The following is a 23,060-nucleotide window of genomic DNA, read 5'->3' as shown; positions in this document are numbered from 1 at the left end:
AAAAGAATTTTGATTATTTTACTTTTACAAAGTCGGTGGATCAATGGTTCAACAATTTTAAGAAAGAATGGCCAAATTTTATGCAAAGCAATTTTTTCATTTTAGCCTATGAACTACATGTATCTGTTGTAATGAAAGTTAACAGGTCATATGACATTGCTGTGACGTTAACATGACATACACATGCAATACATCACACAAATTGGGAAAGTAATGTAAAGAATGGCGATACCTGATTGAAATTGCATAGTTCAGATGTCTTGTATCAAGGGAGCTAAACAGAGAGAAAGAAAACAAACTTTCTTCATCAAAGCTTGTTTTTCCGGAGCCCACAGACTGGCTCATCTACGGAGAAGGTAGGTGCAACACACACAAATAGTAACAGCCATACACTAAACAAATAGACGTTGGTTTATAGTGAAAGACTATAAATAAACATATCTGTTGGGAAAATGCAAATCAACATTTTTCCAGCTAATTTTATAAATATTTACACAAATATTGATGACATCCTAATTCTACACAATATTGCATTCTTTCAGTCCAAGCCAAACCATTCTCAACAAACAATTCTACAATGGAATTATCAAACCATAGTAGAACTAAGGTGATTTTGTTTCTTGTAGCACAATATCGAGCTATGTAAGGAAATATTTTTATTTATTTTTGTTCTTTAAACAAAATCAGCTCTGTCCTACCTACCCATGTTCACTGATGGTGCATCATGTACTGCTCGTACACGAGGTTGCCATGTAGGTATCCAAAATACATGACCAACAGAATGCAAATACCAGCAAAATACAATTTAATGATAAAAATAAAATAACATACTTCTAGGTCTGACGTTACACATCATCTGGTGAAATGTGAATAATATAAGCACAAATGAAAACAAAATTCTTACTAATTTAAGTTATTAAATACATCTTGAAATGACATTTTTCACAGACTTAGGTCTTGTTGTGTTTGAAGGATTCGTGATATGGACAACAATGACAAGGCTTTATCTGTATTTGTGCCAGAATTCAACAGTTGTATGTAATGTGAAGACCGAACCTGGTCTGAAAGGCAGTGCAGATGTGACTAGAATGATACACACTGAGTCAATGCTAATTATGATCCTAAATCTCTATAGAATCATCCTTCACAGGTTTGGATTTTCATTCATCAACTTCACAAGTGAAGGATGACACAGCCAATCTGTCTAAAATCAGATCCTTTACTTTTATTTGATTCAACATCTTGCTGTCAACATCTGACAAAACCGACACAGGTCGTACAGCTAAACTTGTTATTTGTTGGTTGTTGATGGTCTGTATGTAATCAAGTCTGGACTAGATGATCCAATGACTGACATCATGAGTATCGATCTACATCAGTGAGATATGATGACATGCATCAACCAAGTCAGTGATCAAGTCCACCCATCAGGGAAAGAAACCTTTCAAAATTACCAGTAGACCACAGGACCAGTGAGTGGACAATAATTACTGGTCCTGTCTGTACTTCACTGGTCCAAAATAACATTCGTAGATTTATGTAACTATCAATACAAAATTCACTAGCCACCAAGACCACTGCAAACTTATCATTTACTGGTCCTGATGAATTTTTACTTGCCAGGGACCAGAGGACCAGCGTTAATTTTCCCGCCCTTTCCATGATGAGTGTGGTTTCTGAAGAGATACTGACTGGAACTTAAAAATAAACAAATATCAAGTTCTGTTTGAGGACTAATACTAGCGGTTGGTATGTTGTGTGTGTATTTTATCTCACTGCTTGTGTCTTAAAATCCAAGCTTGACAAGGGAGTCAAATATTTCACAAAGATGACATCTTAACTTAAAAGATGTGACCTATGGAGAGTTTCAGTGTTTCTAACATCAAACTGGAGAATGACATCTAATTTTAAACAGATTGACAACAAAAGGTGCTGGCATCTATGTACAAACAAAGCAATCTTGTGATTTCTTGATTAAAGTGTCTACACATATGTACAATTACTCACTATGATGAACACATAATCTGTGCTTGGTGACACCGTGAATGTACCCCGCGCTATGATCACTGAATGGAATTTGGTGATGACAAGTATGCTATATAAATAATGAAGAAACCATCTACTGAATGTTAGCCGGCGCCTTCATATCCCTTCACAGCCTTTTTCGATTCTTGGTTTACAGATAATCTTTTCAATTGAAGTGGATGGTGTTCAAATGCGAAAACATATGCATATTTTCTTAAAATATCAGTAAATTGAACTATTATACAAAAACATTTACTTTCTATATCAAAGAATTTCTTCAAAGGACAAATACATGATTTCTTTTCATATAAATCTCCCAAGTCTTGTTTTTTTAAAACATATTTCAAAGATATTTTGTGCATGTTTTTCTTGGTATCTTTGCACTTACTGTAACAAGCTTTAATGATATTATACAAATAGGCATATGTCTGATTATTTGTAGACATATTTGACATACTTAAATTACAGTTAAACCAAATCATACATTAAAAGAAATGCGCAGAGTACATTTTCTGTTACCCCATGTTGAATCATGATCCATAATTGAAATGCAAAGTTTCACTAATTATCTCCCCTTAGACTTTCCTGCCCCACAAACAGCCATCCTCCCACCTGAAACACCCCACCAGTCAGTGGCAATGTGGTTGGACACAAAAGACAAGTCTATCTGCAGATACCATTTTATACCCAAAGATTCTTCATTTCATTATTCTTATTTCATGAGATCACAATTTTATTCAAACTTGAATCAGCACAATGACGCCTATACTCTGATACAAAACATGGCCTGGATATGCACTATAGCACCCAGAGTTGGTGCCATTTCAAAGATATCAGTTTCTGCAAGTGTTATCCATGAGGTGCCAGGTTTAAATATTGCATTCATGAAACTATCCCTGACATAACACTACATATGTATTCATTGTGTAAAACATTATCTGATGTAAAATGCTATACATCCTATGCAAAGACTCGACATATTTCAAAATTAACATTTTGGTTGATTTTTTTTCTCTCATCTTTTTAAACTATAGTGAAAAACAAAATATTGAGCGAAACATCCATTTTGTGCATCTGGTCTTAAGACATTTTGTATGGAACAGGTCCACTAAAAAGACATAAAACAACATTCACATGAACTTTGGGACAAATGTAGACTATGTATTATGTACATCTGGGTTTTACTGAAAATATACTTTCAAATATACATATTACTTGACATGGCTTGAGTAAAAACTCCCCATTTCTAAACAAAGTGTTGTACTGAACCATTGTTGCTGACACAAATAGTGACCCCCTAAACTGTGAACCCTTCACACAGTAGACATCTTTAGTCTGGACCCTGCATACAATAAAACCTTGTTAGTTTGAACCCTGTATGAGTGAAACCTCATCAATCTGAATCCTGTATACAGTGAACCCTTGTAAATCTGGACCCTTCATAAAGTGAACTCTTCTTAGTCTGGACTTGCCAAGATGGGGACACATGAAGGAATATTACACCTCACGGACGTGTTAATCTTAAAACTCTGAGATTGGATTTTTTTTTACAGATATATTGTAGTCAACCTTCCTGACAACACATCAGTTTGGAAATAAGGTGAGCATTACTCAAGGACCCATAATACTTGATGCCTTGAGCACGGAGTTGGACAGCAAGACTTTGTGCCACATTCAGCCTGGCAAGAATACCAAGTTGCTAAACACACAGTCAATCACCTTTTAACCATCACAATTAGATCAGCATTTTGTATCTTATCTTCAAGACCATTAAAGAACTCACCCACAATAGATGAGGGATGAACAACCTCCAGACAATTATGTCAGCTACAGTACCAGTCTGTGACGATGGTCACCATGGAATTGTCAGAAACTCTGTCCTTTCATACACATTAATGCTTTGTAATGCATACAAAGATTGTACTTATCTTGTTGACCATTAACATGAAACATTAAACTTTCAGGGTTCCCTATGTATATATGGATATGGTGACTGACCAGGCAGTTTCAACATAACAACTACAGCCCCACTGATTGGACCTGGGCCTGACACCTACACACCTTGACAATATATACAATCTGCAAATTATCTTTAGGTCACAGACACCTGCTTTTTTTCAAAACAATTTGCTCGATTGATTTAAGCTATTTTGGATAGACCCCTATGACAACATGTAATGTCAACAACAAAAGATAATCATGCATTTCCTTCTGTGTGAGACTTAGAACTTATAGTATTTCAGAGTAAAACATTCATTTTAGGCCTTTGAACATCATTTCACTAATGTGTTTGAATATCCCCGACTTTATCTTTACAGGCTTCTATAGTCTTGTTCTGTGTACAGATACAGCATCAATTGAGTTTCCATGACAACCTTACATTTTGCAGTGGTTGGATGGGGAGGGCGTGAATACAAACCACTGATAATGAACCGTATCTGGAACTGAGCCCATACCTTGTGATGCAGGAAACACCTTCTCCACTGAGCTAACCGTCACTCATAGACTGTCCACCTTACAAACATCTCACTCCAAACCCACGTCCCTCTGCTCTCTGACAACACAGATGATTCATGACAACTCTCTCCATCTCTGTACAATCAAGTTCATGGCAAGGAACTATCTATCCACATGCCATCGTCATGACAAACTTTCGACCATGTACACAACATTTCAATATACAAAACATTCATTCCAGGTAAGATACCATGTTGCAACTTGTATTCAAGAGGATCTAAATTGTCTATAAGACATGATATGGAAATACGGCCTATATCAAATGTGTTCCAAATATACAATATCCATATGTTTTCAGTAAGACCTTCAGTTGAGTCACGTCCTGGCTGTTCACTATGGCTCTATACCAATCAGTGTATTTTCCAGGGATGGCAACAGGAAAATCTATTTTCAGCTGAAAACGTAATATTGTGTCATCGATTTGAGGGTTTCTCAATGGATTTAGACGATTCACAACTGAACAATTTGACATAAAATCCATGGGAAAATTGCCATCCCTGAATTTCTGTCAACATATCCTGCCTCGGCCATGAAACTGAAGCACGAATGTGTGCACCTCAAGGCAGGCTGGAAAACAAATCTTAAGTACAGCCTCCGTTGCATTGACTGTAAAGTTACAAATGTCCGATAAGGCACATCCCAAATTTTATCTTGTTGAATGAAAATTAGGAACTATCTTAAAAGTAATAGTAATATTCAGAGGAGGAATGACTTTCTTAAAGGATGGGGTTTCAAATTCTTTGCATGTGTGTGTGTGTGTGTGTGTGTGTGTGTGTGTGTGTTTGTGTATTTGTGTTTACATGTATACATTAAGAACACAAAGTTATTTGGGCGAGGGTGTTATTGGAGTCTGCATAAATCCAAAAAGAACCCAACCCCACACCACAAAATCTGCAAATCAGAGTCCAGAGAACTATTAATTTACATTTTACTGTTGTTGATCTTCTTCTTGTATGTGCCAAAAAATATTTTCTGACAAATGTTCTTAACCTTGGACACATACAAAAAGATTCACCTAGACATAACTTCCGTGTACAATACAACTTTTGATAAAATCTCTGACAAATATCACAGCTATGATTTAAGTGGGAGTGTAGGTCATGTTTACACAAAGACTACCATGTCGATTACACCATGCCATAAACTAAACTAGCCTCCATGTTTCTTGCTGAATACTGTCCACCTTCAGCCCACCTCCCCACAATACTATAGTGACTTGCGTCCACAACTGTCCACTCTCTAGTGACTTCTCAGCAGCACTCCGGGTACGCCGTGTGATGAGGGAGGCGATGAAGTCCGAGCACAGATGAAGATGGAGATGAAGATTAATGACTGGGGGATGATTACTCTCGAGGAACCTCTTCCTCCAAACCGCTGGCAGCTTTCACTCACGAACTCTGAAACGGGCATGAGAGAAATTCTAATTTGAGCAACAGTGGTGGAAATAACCCATTGCCCGACGCCCAGTCCAGTGTTTTTTTCTGTTGAGCTAGCAAATTTGTATATCACTCTGTACCGGTGTCCAGTTGACTTTCCAATGTTAATTATGTTGTTTATTATAAAAATCAACAAGAAAACCGGTATAGTGGAAGAATTATCAGGGCAAGTGATTTTACATGTGCCACTGTACCGGAGTACACTAGCAATTTTAAAGTTATTTCCACCCCCGATCGAGTGAGTAAGTTTAGTTTCACGCTTTAAGCATTATTTCAGCAATATCACAGCTGAAACAGAGCCACCAGAAATGGGCTTCACACATTGTACCCATGTGGGGATTGAACCCAGGTCTTTGGCGTGACGAGTGGATGCTCTAACTACTAGGCCACCCCAACACCCCAAGACAAAGGAATGTCCCTGCTGTATGTGGCTTAGTGTTTAGAACCAGCAAGTTAACTTCAATTTGAACTACTCACCAGTCCACCGTCTTTAAATGCCCAACTTCTACCTCCTGATATACTAAATCTGAAACACAACACAAGGATGTGATGAAGACATTTACAATGATGTCCGGACCCAGGAATGTACCACCTGATAACAGTGGGAAATCAAAGAATATTTTGTTCATAATAATAAATTATAATACTATCAAAAATGGCCTCAATAGGTTATCAAAAAATTAATTTCTTAGATTCTGAAGCTCACTTCAAGTCTCAACGCTATTTCGGCTAACAATCCACACACAAAAACCATCATAAAGAAGCAGCTAATGGATTTCAAGAGTCTGTGTCTTGCCATGTGACTCTAGCTAGTGAGAACTTTACACAGACTTACTTTTCCACTCTGGTATACTGTAATCACTGTCCTCGAAGCCCCAGTCAAAGGGAGCTGATGTGGGCTCGTCAGTTGGGTCTGCGTACTGACCTAGATACTTGTGTGCCAGAGCCTCTTCCGCAGTCAGACGGTTCTTGGCGTCCAGGTTCAACATCATCTCCAGCAACATGATGGCTGATGAGCACAGGGAGGGTGAATTAGGGGATAAGACAACTGTGTTTTCAGTGGATTCAAAAGTAGATTCCACAACTCTAAATGTCCAGTTTTATTACACTGTTTGCAAACGGGAAAACGTGGCCAGGATCTAACCAGGATCTTAAACTAAGTGCTCCTGGCAAGCAAATCGGAAAAAAATGTGCATTATGTCAAAGATTTTTCTATGTTTTCACGTTCTTGACTTCAGAGGTAAGCCTATTTTAACATTGTAATTTTTGACTGCATTTAATGCAATAATTACATAATGTATAGGGTGTTTAATGACATTTGTAGTATACTTATGACCGAATATTGGCCTCTGAGCAAGTCTAGTTCAATTCAAGTTGGCATGTATTCTGGGCAGTACATACCATCCGGACTGGCACCTATGAAGAGCTCCTTGAAGTCTCTCTTGTTCCACTTTGGTAATTGAGCAATATAATTCCTGGCCTAGATTGAAAAGAGAAATAAGAAAATTAAACTGTGAACAAATGAATCAATCTGTATACTAAAGCAAGCCATTAGCAAATGCTCTTACCACAAGGCTACCCCACCCCTTCCCCATCAGTTTAACTTCAACAACCAATGAAATGAATCTCTGGACCACAGTCCATCTCAGATCTAATTTAAAAAAATAGACCATGAATAATATTTACTGATACATTTATACAAGGTTAATATAACCTCATATCTGAAAACAATGTTTCCTGACTAGAGCGAGTTTAGTTTTACACTGCACTCAGGAATATTCCAGCTATATGGCGGCGGTCTGTAAATAATCGAGTCTGCACAAGACAATCCAGTGATCAACAACACGAGCATCGATCTGCGCAAATGGGAACCGATGACATGTGTCAACCAAGCCAGCGAGCCTGACCACCCGATCCCGTTAGTCGCCTCTTACGACAAGCATGAGTTATCCTGACTAGAAAAACATGAGTGAAGCCTGAACTATAGTGTTCCTATTGGTAGCAAAGATGGTCTGCAACAAAGCAAGTCTAGTAGAAGTAACGTTGATCTTTCAATAATTCACAACAGAGTAACCACCCAACTGTTTTAAGACTACATCATTCTAACTGATCACAAAATGAAACCAGGTTGCAAATGGGTCCAGGAAATATATCATCATCGACTGAAGACAAAATATACTGGATAATTTAGGATGTTATATACTTCATGTCACAATCAGATCAATGTCAACACAACTCACATCTTTGCTCTCTATGCTGTCTAGCAGCTCAAGGCCAGGGGTGCCGACCAGCGACAGGATTTTGTTCAGTTGATCAATGTCTATGTTGGGTTAAGGAAAAATCTCTTGCTTATTACTGGTGTACAGGGTGGAATGCTGTCTCGCAAATATCAAGTCAAAACAGACAAACCAGAGGTTGACAGTATCAGCATCTAGAACAATTGTTTACAATGGTGATCACCACTGGTGGCTAAAATTTGGGCTGTTTTGTTAATAATCCATACAAAAACATGCCACTACTCACCAGTGACATTTCTTTCAGACATTTTTGCTCAGTTTTATCTCCGATATTGATCGATATCGATCGATATTTAGTTAACGATCATCTATCTCTATAATCTATATCGACAGCCAACCCTCGTGCTGGCGGTCATTATACCCATTCAATCCACATTTTTACTTGCAGAGATTCATGTTTATGTTTTTAGAGTTGCAAGATAGAAGTCCTTGGATAATTAACTTCCTAGGCCATTTTTAGTTAATCCCTTTCATCTTCAAGGGGTAACTTTAAGGCAAGGCAAGGATCCCAAGATGTTTTTATACTAGTGTTAACCACATTTTTACACATTTGGTTTTGCCTGAGCGTAAGGATACGATCTGTTCCGGGGAACAGGGGTCTGCTGGTCAGCATCTCGGCCATTATACATCCGACTGACCAGATGTCCACTGAAACACAAACATCAACAATAAGTTTCCATCACCAAATGTCTTACTGGGCAGTCAGGGATTGTCTCCCCTCTTGCTGATGTCACCATTCAGCCCAGTTTTAAACTGTTAAAATACATTCTAACATAAATTTACAGTCAGTATCTCGGCCATTATACATCCAACTGACCAGATGTCTACTGAAACATAAATATAAACAATACGTTTCCATCAGCACGTGTCACTGGGCAGTCAGGGATTGTCTCCCCTCTCGCTGGGGTCGACATTCAGCCCAGGCTAAACTATTAAAATACAGTCCAATATAATTTACATCCTATGCTTTGCAAAGGTGATTTGTATTTCTCTGACAGCTATTAATAGCAAGATGAATCAAGAGAAAAAGGTTCAATATTCAGTTTCAATTATTGCACTGAAAGCAATCTTTAGACTATCATTATTTCCAATTGTTGACTACAAAATTCATCTTTCAAAAAAAAATTGTCACTTACTTTGTGCCCACAGACAATGAAATCTGCCACACACAACAACTAGAAAACAAAGAAAATTGTACGTATTTTGAATACCCACCTGTTTGCGTGTATCTCATCCAGTTGAGCATAATCTCGGGCGCCCGATACCATCGTGTCGCCACGTACCCAGTCATCTCATCCTCTGTGTGGCGGGCCAGGCCAAAGTCCAGGATCTGGTCAAGTACACACACAAGATTAGGAAACTCCATACAGACAACAGACAACAGAAATCATTAAGTGGGCAGGAAGTCAATAAGTGAAAAACCAGGTTCTGTATATCTGGATTATGAGAATCTGTGCACAAACAACAGCCCTCTGTGCTGGTGACATGGCTATGTTACAAAGGTCTAACCACACTTAGTCTCTACAATGTTTGTCTTGCTACTGGCATAGTGACACTAACTTTGAAAAAGTTTGAAAGGCAAATGTCACAAATATTTTTATGCTATATTTCTTAGTTTCCGAAATTCCTGATTAATATGAAACATTAGTGTAATACAATCAAAATCAATACCAACATTTAAAAAATGAAAATTCTTTCTTTTTTTTGTTAGTTATTGATATTTATATTTCTGCCTTGGACTGTGGAGCCAGGGGACTGTGGAGCCAGGGTACCACCGAGTCAGGACTACCAACATGTTTCAGTCAAAGCTTCACAAACGCTAGTGCATCTCCACTTGGGGAACAAACAAATGGCATAACCATGACATCCACATCATTCCTGGCAATGTAACCATGGTGACCTACCTTCAGTTCACAGTCTTCGTTTACAGCAATATTACTTGGCTTTAAATCCTTCAAGAAACGAAACAAATTTTGTTACATGAATTACAGTACATCTATCCCAAGACTATTTCAGTCCTCACAGAAAGCATCTGACTGGGATTTAAACCCAAACCCAAAAACCAAAACACCAGGATTTAAACCCACAACCTAGACAATGGGATTTAAACCCACAACCTAGACACCGGGATTTAAACCCACAACCTAGATTCCGGGATTTAAACCCACAACCTAGATACAAGTATTTGAACCCACAACCTAGATACCAGGACTTAAACCCACAAACTAGATACAAGGATTTAAACCCACAACCTACATACCAGGATTTAAACCCACAACTTAGACAACGGGATTTAACCCTACAACCTAGACACCAAGATATAACCCCAAAACCTAGACACCTGCATTTAAACCCACAACCAAGACACCGGGACTTAAACCCAAAACCAAGACACTGGGATTTAAACCCACAACCTAGAAAACGGGATTTAAACCCACACCATAGACACCGGGATTTAAACCCACAACCTAGATACCAGGATTTAAACCCACAACCTAGATACCAGGATTTAAACCCACAACCAAGACACCAGGATTTGAACCCACAACTTAGACACCAAGACTTGAACCCACAACCTAGACACAGGATTTAAACCCACAACCTAGACACCAGGATTTAAACCCACAACCTATATACCAGGATTTAAACCCACAACCTAGACACCAGGATTTAAACCCACAACCTATATACCAGGATTTAAACCCACAACCTAGACACCGGGATTTAAACCCATAACCTAGACACCATGATTTAAACCCACAACCTATATACCAGGATTTAAACCCACCACCTAGACACCATGACTTAAACCCACAACCAAAATACCAGGATTTAAACCCACAACCTAGAGGCTGGGTTTTGTAACTCACAACCTGGAGACCAGGATTAAAACCCACAACCTAGAGGCTGTGGTTTTTAACTCACAACCTAGAGACCAGGATTAAAAACCACGACCTGGAGAACGGGATTCAATGACACAACCTAGAGGCTGGGATTTAAACCCAAGACCTAGAGGCTGGGATTATTTAAACCCACGACCTAGAGGCTGTTATTTAAAAACACGACCTAGAGGCTGGGATTAAAAAACACGACCTAGAGGCTGGGATTTAAACCCACGACCTAGAGGCTGGAGTTTGAAACTCATGACCTAGAGGCTGGGATTTAAATCAACGACCTGGAGGCTGGATTTAAACCCACGACCTAGAGGCTGGGATTTAAACCCACGACCAAGAGGCTGGGGTTTTGAACTCAGGACCTAGAGACTGGCATTTAAACCCACCACCTAGAGGCTGGGATTTAAACCCATGACCTACAGGCTGGTATTTAAACCTACAACCTAGAGGCTGGGATTTAAACCATTGACAATAGGTGACTGGCATCCATAGAGAAAGCAACTCTGCACAATGAATTCTGGTGACTATGATGACTAGACAACCTACGCCCCCAGTTATACCCATAAAATCAGATGCAGGGAATCAAACTGAGTCTTCAGTCCAGATGGACACATACCCACTGAGCTACCACTAAGCCCATTAACTGAATGGTAGTGGAAAGGTCAACTTACCCTGTGTATTATGCCTGCAGAATGAATGTACTGAAACAAAACAAAAGTAACATTACATAGAGTAGCTGACATCACACTACCACAGCCATCACAGTAAAATAGGGAATCTAAACGATGAGCTACAGGTGAGTCCACATAATTTAAAACACTTCAGGTAATTCTTGAGTGAGTGAGTGAGTTTGGTTTTACGCCGCTTTTAGCAATATTCCAGCAATATCACGGCGGGGGACACCAGAAATAGGCTTCACACATTGTACCCATGTGGGGAATCGAACCCGGGTCTTTGGCGTGACGAGCGGAACGCTTTAACCATTGGGCTACCCCACTGCCCAGGTAATTCTTGAGAGTAAGTGAGGTGGGTGTAACACAACCTTGAATGAAGCTATGGATTCTACACTTATGACATGTTTATGTGAAGAAAGAACTCATCTGCCCTGCACTTACTTTGAGCCCTCTGAGTATCTGGTAGACTAGAAATTGTACATGGTCGTCACTCAGCTTCTGTGTCTTCAGGATGTTGTTGAGGTCAGCACCCATCAATGGTGTCACCAAATATCTGAAATATATAACATTGATACTAGACTCAGTTCAACTATGTACACATGAACATTGAGATTTTTCTGGGTTACATCTTCTTTTTATTCTCTATGTTCATCAAATATCATCTTCTAAAATGCCAATCAAGCATCTATGTACACATAGCTTTTAATTGATATGACTATCAGATCTTTATTACTACACATCACTCCATAAGTCCCATACTCTCACAATAACGAACAAACACTTTGTGGAATGGTGCTGTACCACAAACCGCACAAACACATCACAGTATCCTATGACATAATTTATGAAAATTTGTTGCAAGATTCACTGGTGAAACAATGCATAATCTCCTCTCAGGGATCTTCCATCTCTATATGCCATAACACAATTGCCCGTGAAGATCCGGGTTAGAATTGGTCTTCAGCAAGCCATGCTTGTCGTAAGAGGTGAGTAAAGGGATCGGGTGGTCAGGCTCGCTGACTTGGTTGACACATGTCATCAGTTCCCAATTGTGTGGATCGATGCTCATGCTGTTGATCACTGGATTGTCTGGTCCAGACTCAACTATTTACAGACACCATAGAGCTGGAATATTGCTGAGTGCGGCGTTAAACAACAAACAAACCAAACCAGCAATCATACAATGTCAATTAACAAGCCCAGTGATTGTGAGAGTTTACAATATTTGTTTGCGAAACTAGTTCCGACACATAGCAACGAGCTTTGGTCTTAAACACAGTGTAACACCAGGCTATTGTTGACTGGTATACGCAATGAGTAATACAGCGTGGTCCAGCGTGGTTTAACTCAAACATTGTTTGTGAAGAATAGTCCTAAAAGACCTTAAATACAGCGTGGTTTAACTCAAACAATGTTTGTGAAGAATAGTCCTAAAAGACCTTAAATACAGCATGGTTTAACTCAAACAATGTTTGTGAAGAATAGTCCTAAAAGACCTTAAATACAGCGTGGTTTAACTCAAACAATGTTTGTGAAGAATAGTCCTAAAAGACCTTAAATACAGCGTGGTTTAACTCAAACACTGTTTGTGAAGAATAGTCCTAAAAGACCTTAAATACAGCGTGGTTTAACTCAAACAATGTTTGTGAAGAATAGTCCTAAAAGACCTTAATACTTACACATCCTGGAAGCGTTCAAATGACGTCTGAGGTGTGAATAGATCCAACAAGCCAATGATCTGAAAGAAAAGAGAAAAGACTGATCTGTAAACCTCTGTAGAAGATGAAGATGGGTTAAAAATAATGCTGGTTATCACTCACAACACAGAGATAAAAAAACGGAGCTGAGTAATTGATCAATAAACGATTGTAATTATTAACTACAAAACTCATCTGGGAAGCAACGGGACACAATCATAACATTGTGCAAACAAAACACCAATAAATACCACAACCAAGATGATTGTGGATATTTCCTGTTGAGGCACCATAGAGCTGGAATATTGTTGAGAGCAGCACTAAACACCAATAAATACCACAACCAAGATGATTGTGGATATTTCCTGTTGAGGCACCATAGAGCTGGAAGCAGCACTATACACCAATAAATACCACAACCAAGATGATTGTGGATATTTCCTGAGGCAGCATAGAGCTAAACAGCACTAAACACCAATAAATACCACAACCAAGATGATTGTGGATATTCCTTCACTGAGCTGGAATATTGATGAGAGCAGCACCATAGAGCTGGGATATATTGAGCTGGAATAATGTTGAGAGCAGCACTAAACACCAATAAATACCACAACCAAGATGATTGTGGATATTTCCTGTTGAGGCATAGAGCTGGAATATTGTTACTTTTAAAATTTGTTACCTACAAATACCTGTTTACAAATACTGGCCTGCATCTTTCACATGATGCTGATTTGGAGATTTTACGATCGCTTTCCGACATGATGTGTATTTCAATTTCAAGAATGGCTAGTGACATTTATAACTCACCAGCATGGCAGAGTAAAGGCAAATCAGACAGTCTGGATCATCTCCATGGGAGAGTGAAAAGTGGATTTTTATCATTTTGGGTGAGCTCTTATCTACGCTGCTTTTCAATTTCCATAACTCCCTGTAGGTATTCATTTCGTACTGTTTACACCCATTTTGTCCTGTGTCATTATCAACAAAGTCTTAACTCAAGCCAGGAGAGACAAGAATAGGAACACAATATTAAGTTGGTATTTATGTAGTTCTGACTTAGAAATATGTTTCCACTCAGTAAACTCCCTTGACTAGAGAAGATGAGCCTGAATATGCACGTACAGAGAACCATTGTCAGAGGCAACATGGGCAGCAATCAAAATATATACACAGGTAGATGGACATTCAGCATGGAGAGTGAGTGAGTGAGTTTAGTTTACACCTCATTCAGCTATATTCCAGCTATATGGCGGGCGGTGTGTAAATAATCGAGTCTGTACCAGACTCAACAGCATGAGCATCGACCTACGCAATTGGGAACCGATGACATGACTCAAACAAGCCAGCGAGCCTGACCACCTGATCCTGTTAGTCGCCTCTTACGACAAACATGGGTTACTGAAGATCAATTCTAACCCAGATCTTCACAGGTTCAGCATGGAGAAATTCCACCTACATTTTCATGGTGCATGTGTTTCAACATGCGAATCTCTCGGTACGTCCTCTTGGCATGGATCGCTGTCTGGAAGGGACGGGCAAGCTTCTTGATGGCGACCTTGGTTCCCACCATATTGTCATGCGAGGAGCTGCAACACAAGCACAACACTGTACAGTAACGTAAGGGGAGTTCATGTGGTGGTGAAAAGGTGTTTAACAATGTATCGAGCAACTGACAATGGCTCTGGTGAGGTGAGGTGAGGTGAAATTGGGTTTAATGTCGTGCTTGAGAATATTTCGCTCATATGACGACGTGCATGCGTGTGTATGTGCGGCTGCTTGTACTAGCCCAGACTGAAGCTGGTTTTATAGTGCTAGCCCACTGAGATACCATGCCGCAGTGAAGCATGAATACCCCACTCAGACACATTATACTGACTCCAAGCCGACCAGTCCGTGTTGTACCCATTAATGCCGAGCGCCAGGCAGGGACCAACAAGCACCATATTTTAACGTCTTTTCGTATGACGCGGTCGGGGATCGAACCTTCCGCACTCCGGGCGAACGCTCTAACCACTACACCAAGGAGGCGGTCGACAATGGTCCTGGGATGATGAAGAGGTAAACAGAAAATACAATATCTTGAGTGAGTGAGTGAGTGAGCGTGAGAGCGTAGTCTCAGCAATATTCCAGCAATTTGTTAGAAAAATAATTCCTTGATTCAGCAGCAATTAATAATCAATCACACCCACGACAGTATGTCATACAGCATAAAATGTCATACATCTTCAAATTGAAATTAGTGATTCAATTGAAATTGAATCCTGTCAATTTGCATTTATCAGTGCTGATAAATTCAAGCGTTACCACAGTTTAATCTATACAATTTATCATGACTGTGTCTACCACTATATATGCAAAATTAACTTTAGTAATTTCAACCCGGATCACATCAAATTTATAATATTTCAGCGTCAGGGCAATCCCTGAAGTTGATCAACTTTGTTCTTTCTATCCAGAGGAACTCAATAACCAGGTGATGATAACCTGAACGACCAAATTCTAGGCACAATGACATACAACCAGTTCAGTTAAGTATTTGTGCAACAACCATTTCATTTATGTTTTATTGTTTTTAATTATCTTTTTATTACAGAAAGCCCTGTTACATATAGGGACCCTAGCCTATGGTAGCAGGAGCTCCATTGCACTAAAGAATTAAAAAGAGAATTTCTGAGTTTTTGGTTTTGTTCATCATGTTCATCAGGCATGGACATCCCATTCACTCACACTTTACACTCTAGGTACATATGATGAGATGTTAACAGTAAAATAGACAACACATTGAGGTAAGAAGGAAAATACAATAATAAAAAGACAGTATTGGAAAATCAAACAGCCATTCATCAAAATGTAAAGCATCCATTTTTTATCAAACTTTTGCTGGTTCACTTTTAGCATAATACCTGTTCTTCTCAACATAATACCTAGCCTGTAAAACTCTTAAAATGGATCAAACTTAAAACATTGTTGGCAAGTTTGCATGTATAGATATAAGACTACACTAGCACCAGTAACAAATCAAAAGTTCCATCTGTGCAACAAGCATTACATTAAGCTGTTGTGACAAGCATGGAAACCACGGTTTGTTGGATACCAGGGTCCTGTTCAACCCAAGAATCCAAACGAAGGTGAAAAGTACTGCAGATTAACTTATAGAGATTAACCTGGAAAGACCTTTAGCATGAATAATCATGGTTTTGATTACACACAACAGGCTTGACAAGGCCTCAGTATGTGAAACCTTATACAGACACCCTTGGCTTGAAATGAAAATTAATGCATTGTGTACAGCTCTCAGGTGAACTTGAATACAGTGGTGTTATCATCCAACTGAGTACTTAATCAAGATAATCGCTGGTTTCACTATCAAACTATTAACTCAATAAAATACTTAAAATTACCTGAAGTTAAAACTAAGAAATTTCCTGGGTTGTTGAGCATTATCACAAACCTGCCTCATCCTATCTATTTTCATTTTCAAAATGTTTAACATTAGCCGTAGAGATGGGTCCCCCATTACACGTACAAGTGACTGTCTGAGAGGGAGTCACACGTACATGTGACTGCCTGACCAAGGATTAATGAATTCTGCATGTCACACAAAAACAGGTCTACAAGTGTTATTTATCAAAATAATGAAACAAAATTAAGTTCACTCATTCAAATTTGTACAAGTTACTGAAAATCATGAATGATAAATTATAAAAAGAAAATGTAGTTGGAGAAATTTGGTCAAACATGTACAAATTTTGAGCAACATTAACAACAAATTTGTTTCATAAACATAAATTTAGTATTTTCTTAAATCTTATTTATTGTAGTTTCAAGATATATACCCATGGAAACGAATAAGGGAACGCATGAAAGTACAAGTGTTCCTTTATTCTTTTCAAGGTTTCTTCACAAGGTATGTATTGCACTGTGGGTGAAATTCTGGGAATAGATAAAGGAACACATATACTTTCATGTGTATATATGCAGTTTTTGAGGCACTGTTAAGTATGTACTAGTGTTGGGAAAATGGTTAAAATCTCATAATTGATGATTGATTCATTACAACCAATCTATCATCGAAAATAATTGGTTAGCATTCTTTCGAACATCTTTAATGACTGACTGACTGAGTCTTTTTCGAGCAACATGGGTACTTGGGCTTCATTGTGCCCATGTGGGGATTCAACGGTCTTTAACCACTAGGCTACCCCACCGCCCCCGAACATCTTTAAGGATGACTAGTATGTTAGGAACATAAATATCCTGGAGTCTTTACGATAAATTCAATCATGACAAGGAACCAGCTGGTACTGGTAGCGCTTATGAAATTTAACAGACAAAACCAACCTTGTGGAAAATATTGTTAAAGCAAACAAGTGTTCCAAAATTGTTTGTGTTCGATTATGAGAACACATGATCGATTGCTTGGTCATTCGGTCATTGTGACCAATCTTCGATTATTTCATTTAATCGGACCACCACTAGTATGTACTGTTTTGTACACATTAAAAAAGGCCATGTACCTATTACCCTTAATTCCACACAATAGGATAGCATCTCTTAAGGTGAACTGTTAACATTCAAACAGGTAGCAACATTGTCTGAGGTTTGGGGACCAATGCTGATGTTCATGGTTAAGGAAAGCTGACAGGGAGAAATAGATGGGTGGTTAAACCGACAATAGTCCTTGTTTTGACAGATGTTGGGATGATGAAGAGGCAAACAGGAAATACAATATCTACAAGTTACAGATGCGGAATCAGGAATTTGAAAGGGGGGATTTCACAATACCACAAAATCAGATGATAGTTTGAAACTTCTCTCGACAAACAGATGTTTTTGTTTGGCTTTATTTTTGGTGAGTGTGTTGCATGTGCATGGTTTGTATGTGCATGTATGAGGTTTTTTGTGTGTGCATGTATGTGTATGTGTTGTTTGCGCATGTATGTGCATGTGGTGTGTGTGTGTTGTGCATATGCATGTGTGTATATGGTTTGTGTTGTGCATATGCATGTGTGTATATGGTTTGTGTTGTGCATATGCATGTGTGTATATGGTGTGTTGTGCATATGTATGTGTGTATATGGTGTGTGTTGTGCATATGCATGTGTATATGGTGTGTGTGTTGTGCATATGCATGTGTGTATATGGTGTGTGTTGTGCATGCATGTGTGGGGTGTGTGTGAGTATGCATGTGCACCTGTGTATGAGAGTGAATGTGTGTACTTCTGTATTTGTAGAGTACACTGGAAGGATGATGACTCACTGTCGATCTCCATATTATCATACGAATCAAAAGGAAATATTGACAGTTGTTGACAGTCATGAATACGATAACAACTAATTGCATCTATAGATGTCTCAGCAGCAGGAACAACAATCAGGAGCAATTCAGCTCTAGAGTAAACTGTATTTTGCAAAACCTTTTTAACAACAAATAAATACACAACATTTGTTCTTATGAACATGATAAAAGCGATTGTGTCATGTCTTTTCCCATTCTCTCTCAGTAATAATAAAATATACAGATATTCTATGTTGTATAAATAAAACGAATATTTTCTGAGACATTTTAAGAGACACTAAAATACATGAACAACATTTTTAAAGCATTCAAATCTAACAACACTTTTTGTTAAAATAGAGCATAAATGGCAAATTTTTGCTCCTATTTTGAAACAAGCCAGTTTCATTAGCCTTGAATAGCTGTAGAACTGTTGATGTAGCAAAAACCTATACATATTCATTGTTTCATTACATTCACAGTTTCATTTACACAGAACAATTGTATGTATAGAGACCAGTGAATACAAGCCCTCTCACACTGTGCCAAAGAAACCGATTGTCCCAGGAAGCAGAAAATCTTTTGAGCTAATAATTTTGAGCATCTACTTACAAGTTTTTAATGCATTCTTTATACATTTACTATCTTGGTCCAGACTATTGGGTCTTTTCACACAAATAAGTAGAGTAAAGAAAACATTTTTACGCTTTAATTTGGGCTAAATTTCAGTAGTCCTCATATCTCTTCTGTTTGTGTGCTGACCTAAACAAGCCAAAAATATGTCACACAAACTCACTGCGATTTACACGTCTAACAATAGCATTTTAAGCGTTTTTCACTACTGTAGATTGGGGCCTAATTTTGATCAGTAAATAAACATCCTTAAACATAACCAAACAATGGTATGCAAGTTGACAGACAGATAACTGGGGTTTTTATCATTTTAACTGAGTTAAATTCTAGATACATTCCTTAAGCATGTTAACATGGCTAAAAGCTTTTCCTCAATCATGTTTATATTGATCCCGTTGTCTTCTTCTATCGACGAACAAGGTGAAACACAAAGAAATTCTCTTTGAAACATACTCATCCATTGTTTAACTGCAGTATAATAAGTTTTATCAGGTTAACAGGGACATTCTTAATCCCTGTTTGGGAATATCTGCTGACATTTGCTGGTTCACACATTAATATTCGGCTCCAACATGTCCAAGCCTGCAACAAAAGTCACTTAAAAACCTCAAATTGGAATTAAGCTTCCCAATATATTGTAATACTATTGCTTAGAACATATATGAAGTTATTCCTTAACTGCCTGCCAAGAGAACTTAGTTTGAAATCCTTGACAAATCACTGATATGTATATATTGTATGGTACCTCCTGCCTGTTTTGATGAAGAAAATTTTATTAATAAATAATCAGAAGACAAGGTAGACAGAAAAAAATTCAATTATTTTTTTAAAATCTCAGCATTCTGGCTTTAAGACAGTTATAATAGGAGCAAAAGCCAAAGACAAGTTTCTGATAATTCAATGCCACACAAATGTTTCAGGTGACTTGTGTCGGATGTTATCAATACAATCAACTTGACATGCTTGAAGGACCTGGTTAAACACCAGGTAATGGACATTCAGCCTGTTCAGTGGGGCACGTTCATACATCATTAACCCATGTCTACTGACTTACACTCTGACAATAACACTTCATGGTGATGAAGGAAGTTAAATGATAAGAAATAATAACTGCACACCGCAACTATGACAAGCACATCATCGTGCAGCAAAAAACGCGAACGGATGCATTATCATAAAGCTGGAAGTTACAATAAGCATGATAAACATAACAATCACCTCGACTTCCCTACATTCCTGTCTCGCCACAGTGGGAGTGAACACTCTGTACTGTGTGACTTCAGTGACTCTCCCACTTACATATATTTGAACAAGTCAGGAGATAAACACTGAGATCAACGCTTTCATTTCCATGCATTTTTAACTGTTTGAGCTATGGCGGGAAGGGCTGACAGCTAAATCAAAATGGAAATACCACCCATCAATGTCTCACTTGTGTGAATAATAATTCTTTATTAAAGACAATGCGTTAACAAAACAAATTTCATATGTCCTTAAAAATATGTTTGGCGTTACCCTTCATGAAAATGTTTAGCCCAGATCAAAATATTCACAAATATGTCAGTAAGATTTTTTCTGGCAGTTCAGTTTGGTACAGTTTGATAAATTTACCCATGAACTGGTTCATTGTGTTAAGGTTGCAGTCCCTTGTAACCACAACCACTGCTGAACATCTTTCCATCAGCTGTGTTTACACTAAGTGTATGCACTAGAATTGTAATTTGTAGTTTGATATGAAAAGCCACTTTTCCAAGAGTTCACACTGACCTATAAATACATAATAAATGTCAACGTGCAAGGATAAGTATCTTTACCACCTGCATAATGGTGCAAAATCAGACGAAAGGCATAATTTTTCCTGGAGGAAATAAAAAATATTAAATAATCTTGAGGAAACTCAGCTTATAAAAAAAAGAACAAATGTGATAAAGGACTTAATTACAATAATGTCAAAGACCTTTTTTAATCAAATTCATTAAAAATTATTGTTGTTTAATCATGTTTTCATTTAACACCTACTTGCAGGAACATCTGTTGCATACAGTCATGATATGGTTGATGAACAATAGGTGGGCAGTAAATTAACAATTATACAAATATACATCAACAAGTATGGATTAAAATGTTGCAAACATTTCTGCTTTGTCAGGCATTTCATGGAACTTTGAAAATTTCAGGAATGTTTTGAGAGCACCACAGGCCATAACAGCTTGACAAGCTGAGCAATGACACCCTACAGAAAATAACAGCAGTTAAAGTGGACGCATTTTAGTGAGAATGTATTTAGATTCAAACATTACTTTGTGTGTCCAGATACATTATCACAAATTATACTGGCATTGTGCCCACTGATTAGCTATGGTGAGATGCCTTGTCACAATATTGTAGAGCATAAGCCAAATGTTACACCCTTGTTGACAGGAACAGGGCTAAACAACCAGGAGCAGGCTATAGTTTATACTGCAGGCACCCCTGGACGTTTGTTAATTAGATCACACATACAAAGGTGGTTGTACAGCTTGACTCTATTCAAAGTGTAGCAGAGGTTACAGTCAATGCTTATCTAAAATGTATGATTTCGTGCATGTCTAAATTTACAGCTGATTTCGCTGGCGTAAATAAACACGATAACGACCTTGATCACAATTATACAGGTTACATGCGTGTGGGGAGCTAATGCAAGCGCAATTTCAAAATTGGCAAAGTTCTAATAATAACTGCGTGCATAATTCCTGATTCCACCTTTGTCAAAATATGCTGCGCACCAGTCACACCCCGTATCGCGGATACAACCACCGAGAGGGAAGACGCTTGTCGTGGATTAAGTTATGGCGAAGTGTTTGACCTAGATTTTTCATTCAACGATATGCACCATGTCGATTTTCGTTCAAAACTATATTAAGTGCAAAGGGTTTATCGGGAAAAGATGTCGTATACTACAAGGGCTAAGATAGGGGTCTAGAGGTCACTAATAGGTAGCACTTACCACACTTGCCCGTACGCTCCCATCCCAACCGGAGACAGCATTTGATATCGGCTCGGCACCTCCCATACCGTCTTATTCAGCTCGATCTGAGAAAAACCCTCCTTGATCGGATCAGACATTTAGGCCATACAAAGTAGCACGTGCGCTGATGGCAATTGTCGATTTCAGCTGGAAATATTAAATCCAGGCGTCTTAGCGACCTAAACTTGAGTCTACCTGTGCGTGCAGAGGTGAATCGTGAATCAACGGGCACTTGCTTCCGGATTCCGACAAACAGACGGAAGTGAGGCTCGTTACAAGGGGCGTAATGCAGTCGAATTTCAGAAGCGCCAAATTTGAATTTATTTATTATATAGTAACCACCAGTGAGGAATCTATCCACAAATGTAGTGTCCACATTAGTTGTCTTTATTCGTTCAGAGATGGAAATTGCCATTCCTTTAGCCAAGCAAAACAACGTCAGTATTATGTCAAACAGTATTAATTGTTTCATTCCCTATCAATCTACTGTAAAAGAAACACTAAAATAGTCACATAATTAATTATTCGAGGTTACTGTATGATATAATGTATATTATTTCAAGAATGGCATGAGAAATTCTGAAATGGCGATAACCATT

The 23,060-nt window shown here is 38.4% G+C and overlaps 1 protein-coding gene across 1 annotated transcript; it reads right to left on the bottom strand.

Moving 5' to 3' along the window:
- Positions 1–1,717: 1,717 nt before the first annotated feature.
- Positions 1,718–22,704, bottom strand: LOC124281991 (mitogen-activated protein kinase 14-like). The gene is made up of 13 exons (XM_046718001.1): positions 22,441–22,704; positions 15,000–15,129; positions 13,523–13,581; positions 12,285–12,396; positions 11,841–11,870; positions 10,180–10,227; positions 9,491–9,605; positions 8,852–8,923; positions 8,219–8,298; positions 7,380–7,458; positions 6,814–6,987; positions 6,456–6,504; positions 1,718–5,939 (listed from the first exon to the last, which is right to left on the bottom strand). Coding segments are annotated over exons 1-13 (1,068 nt in total). The 5' UTR covers positions 22,560–22,704; the 3' UTR covers positions 1,718–5,938.
- Between the last annotated feature and the right edge of the window lie 356 nt (positions 22,705–23,060).

The sequence above is a fragment of the Haliotis rubra genome, unplaced genomic scaffold (assembly GCF_003918875.1).
Source record: "Haliotis rubra isolate DU_JTF1 unplaced genomic scaffold, ASM391887v1 Scf291, whole genome shotgun sequence".
In the NCBI taxonomy this organism is placed as follows: domain Eukaryota; kingdom Metazoa; phylum Mollusca; class Gastropoda; order Lepetellida; family Haliotidae; genus Haliotis; species Haliotis rubra.
Note: the sequence above shows the minus strand (reverse complement) of the source record. Positions and strands in the feature narration are given on the sequence as shown.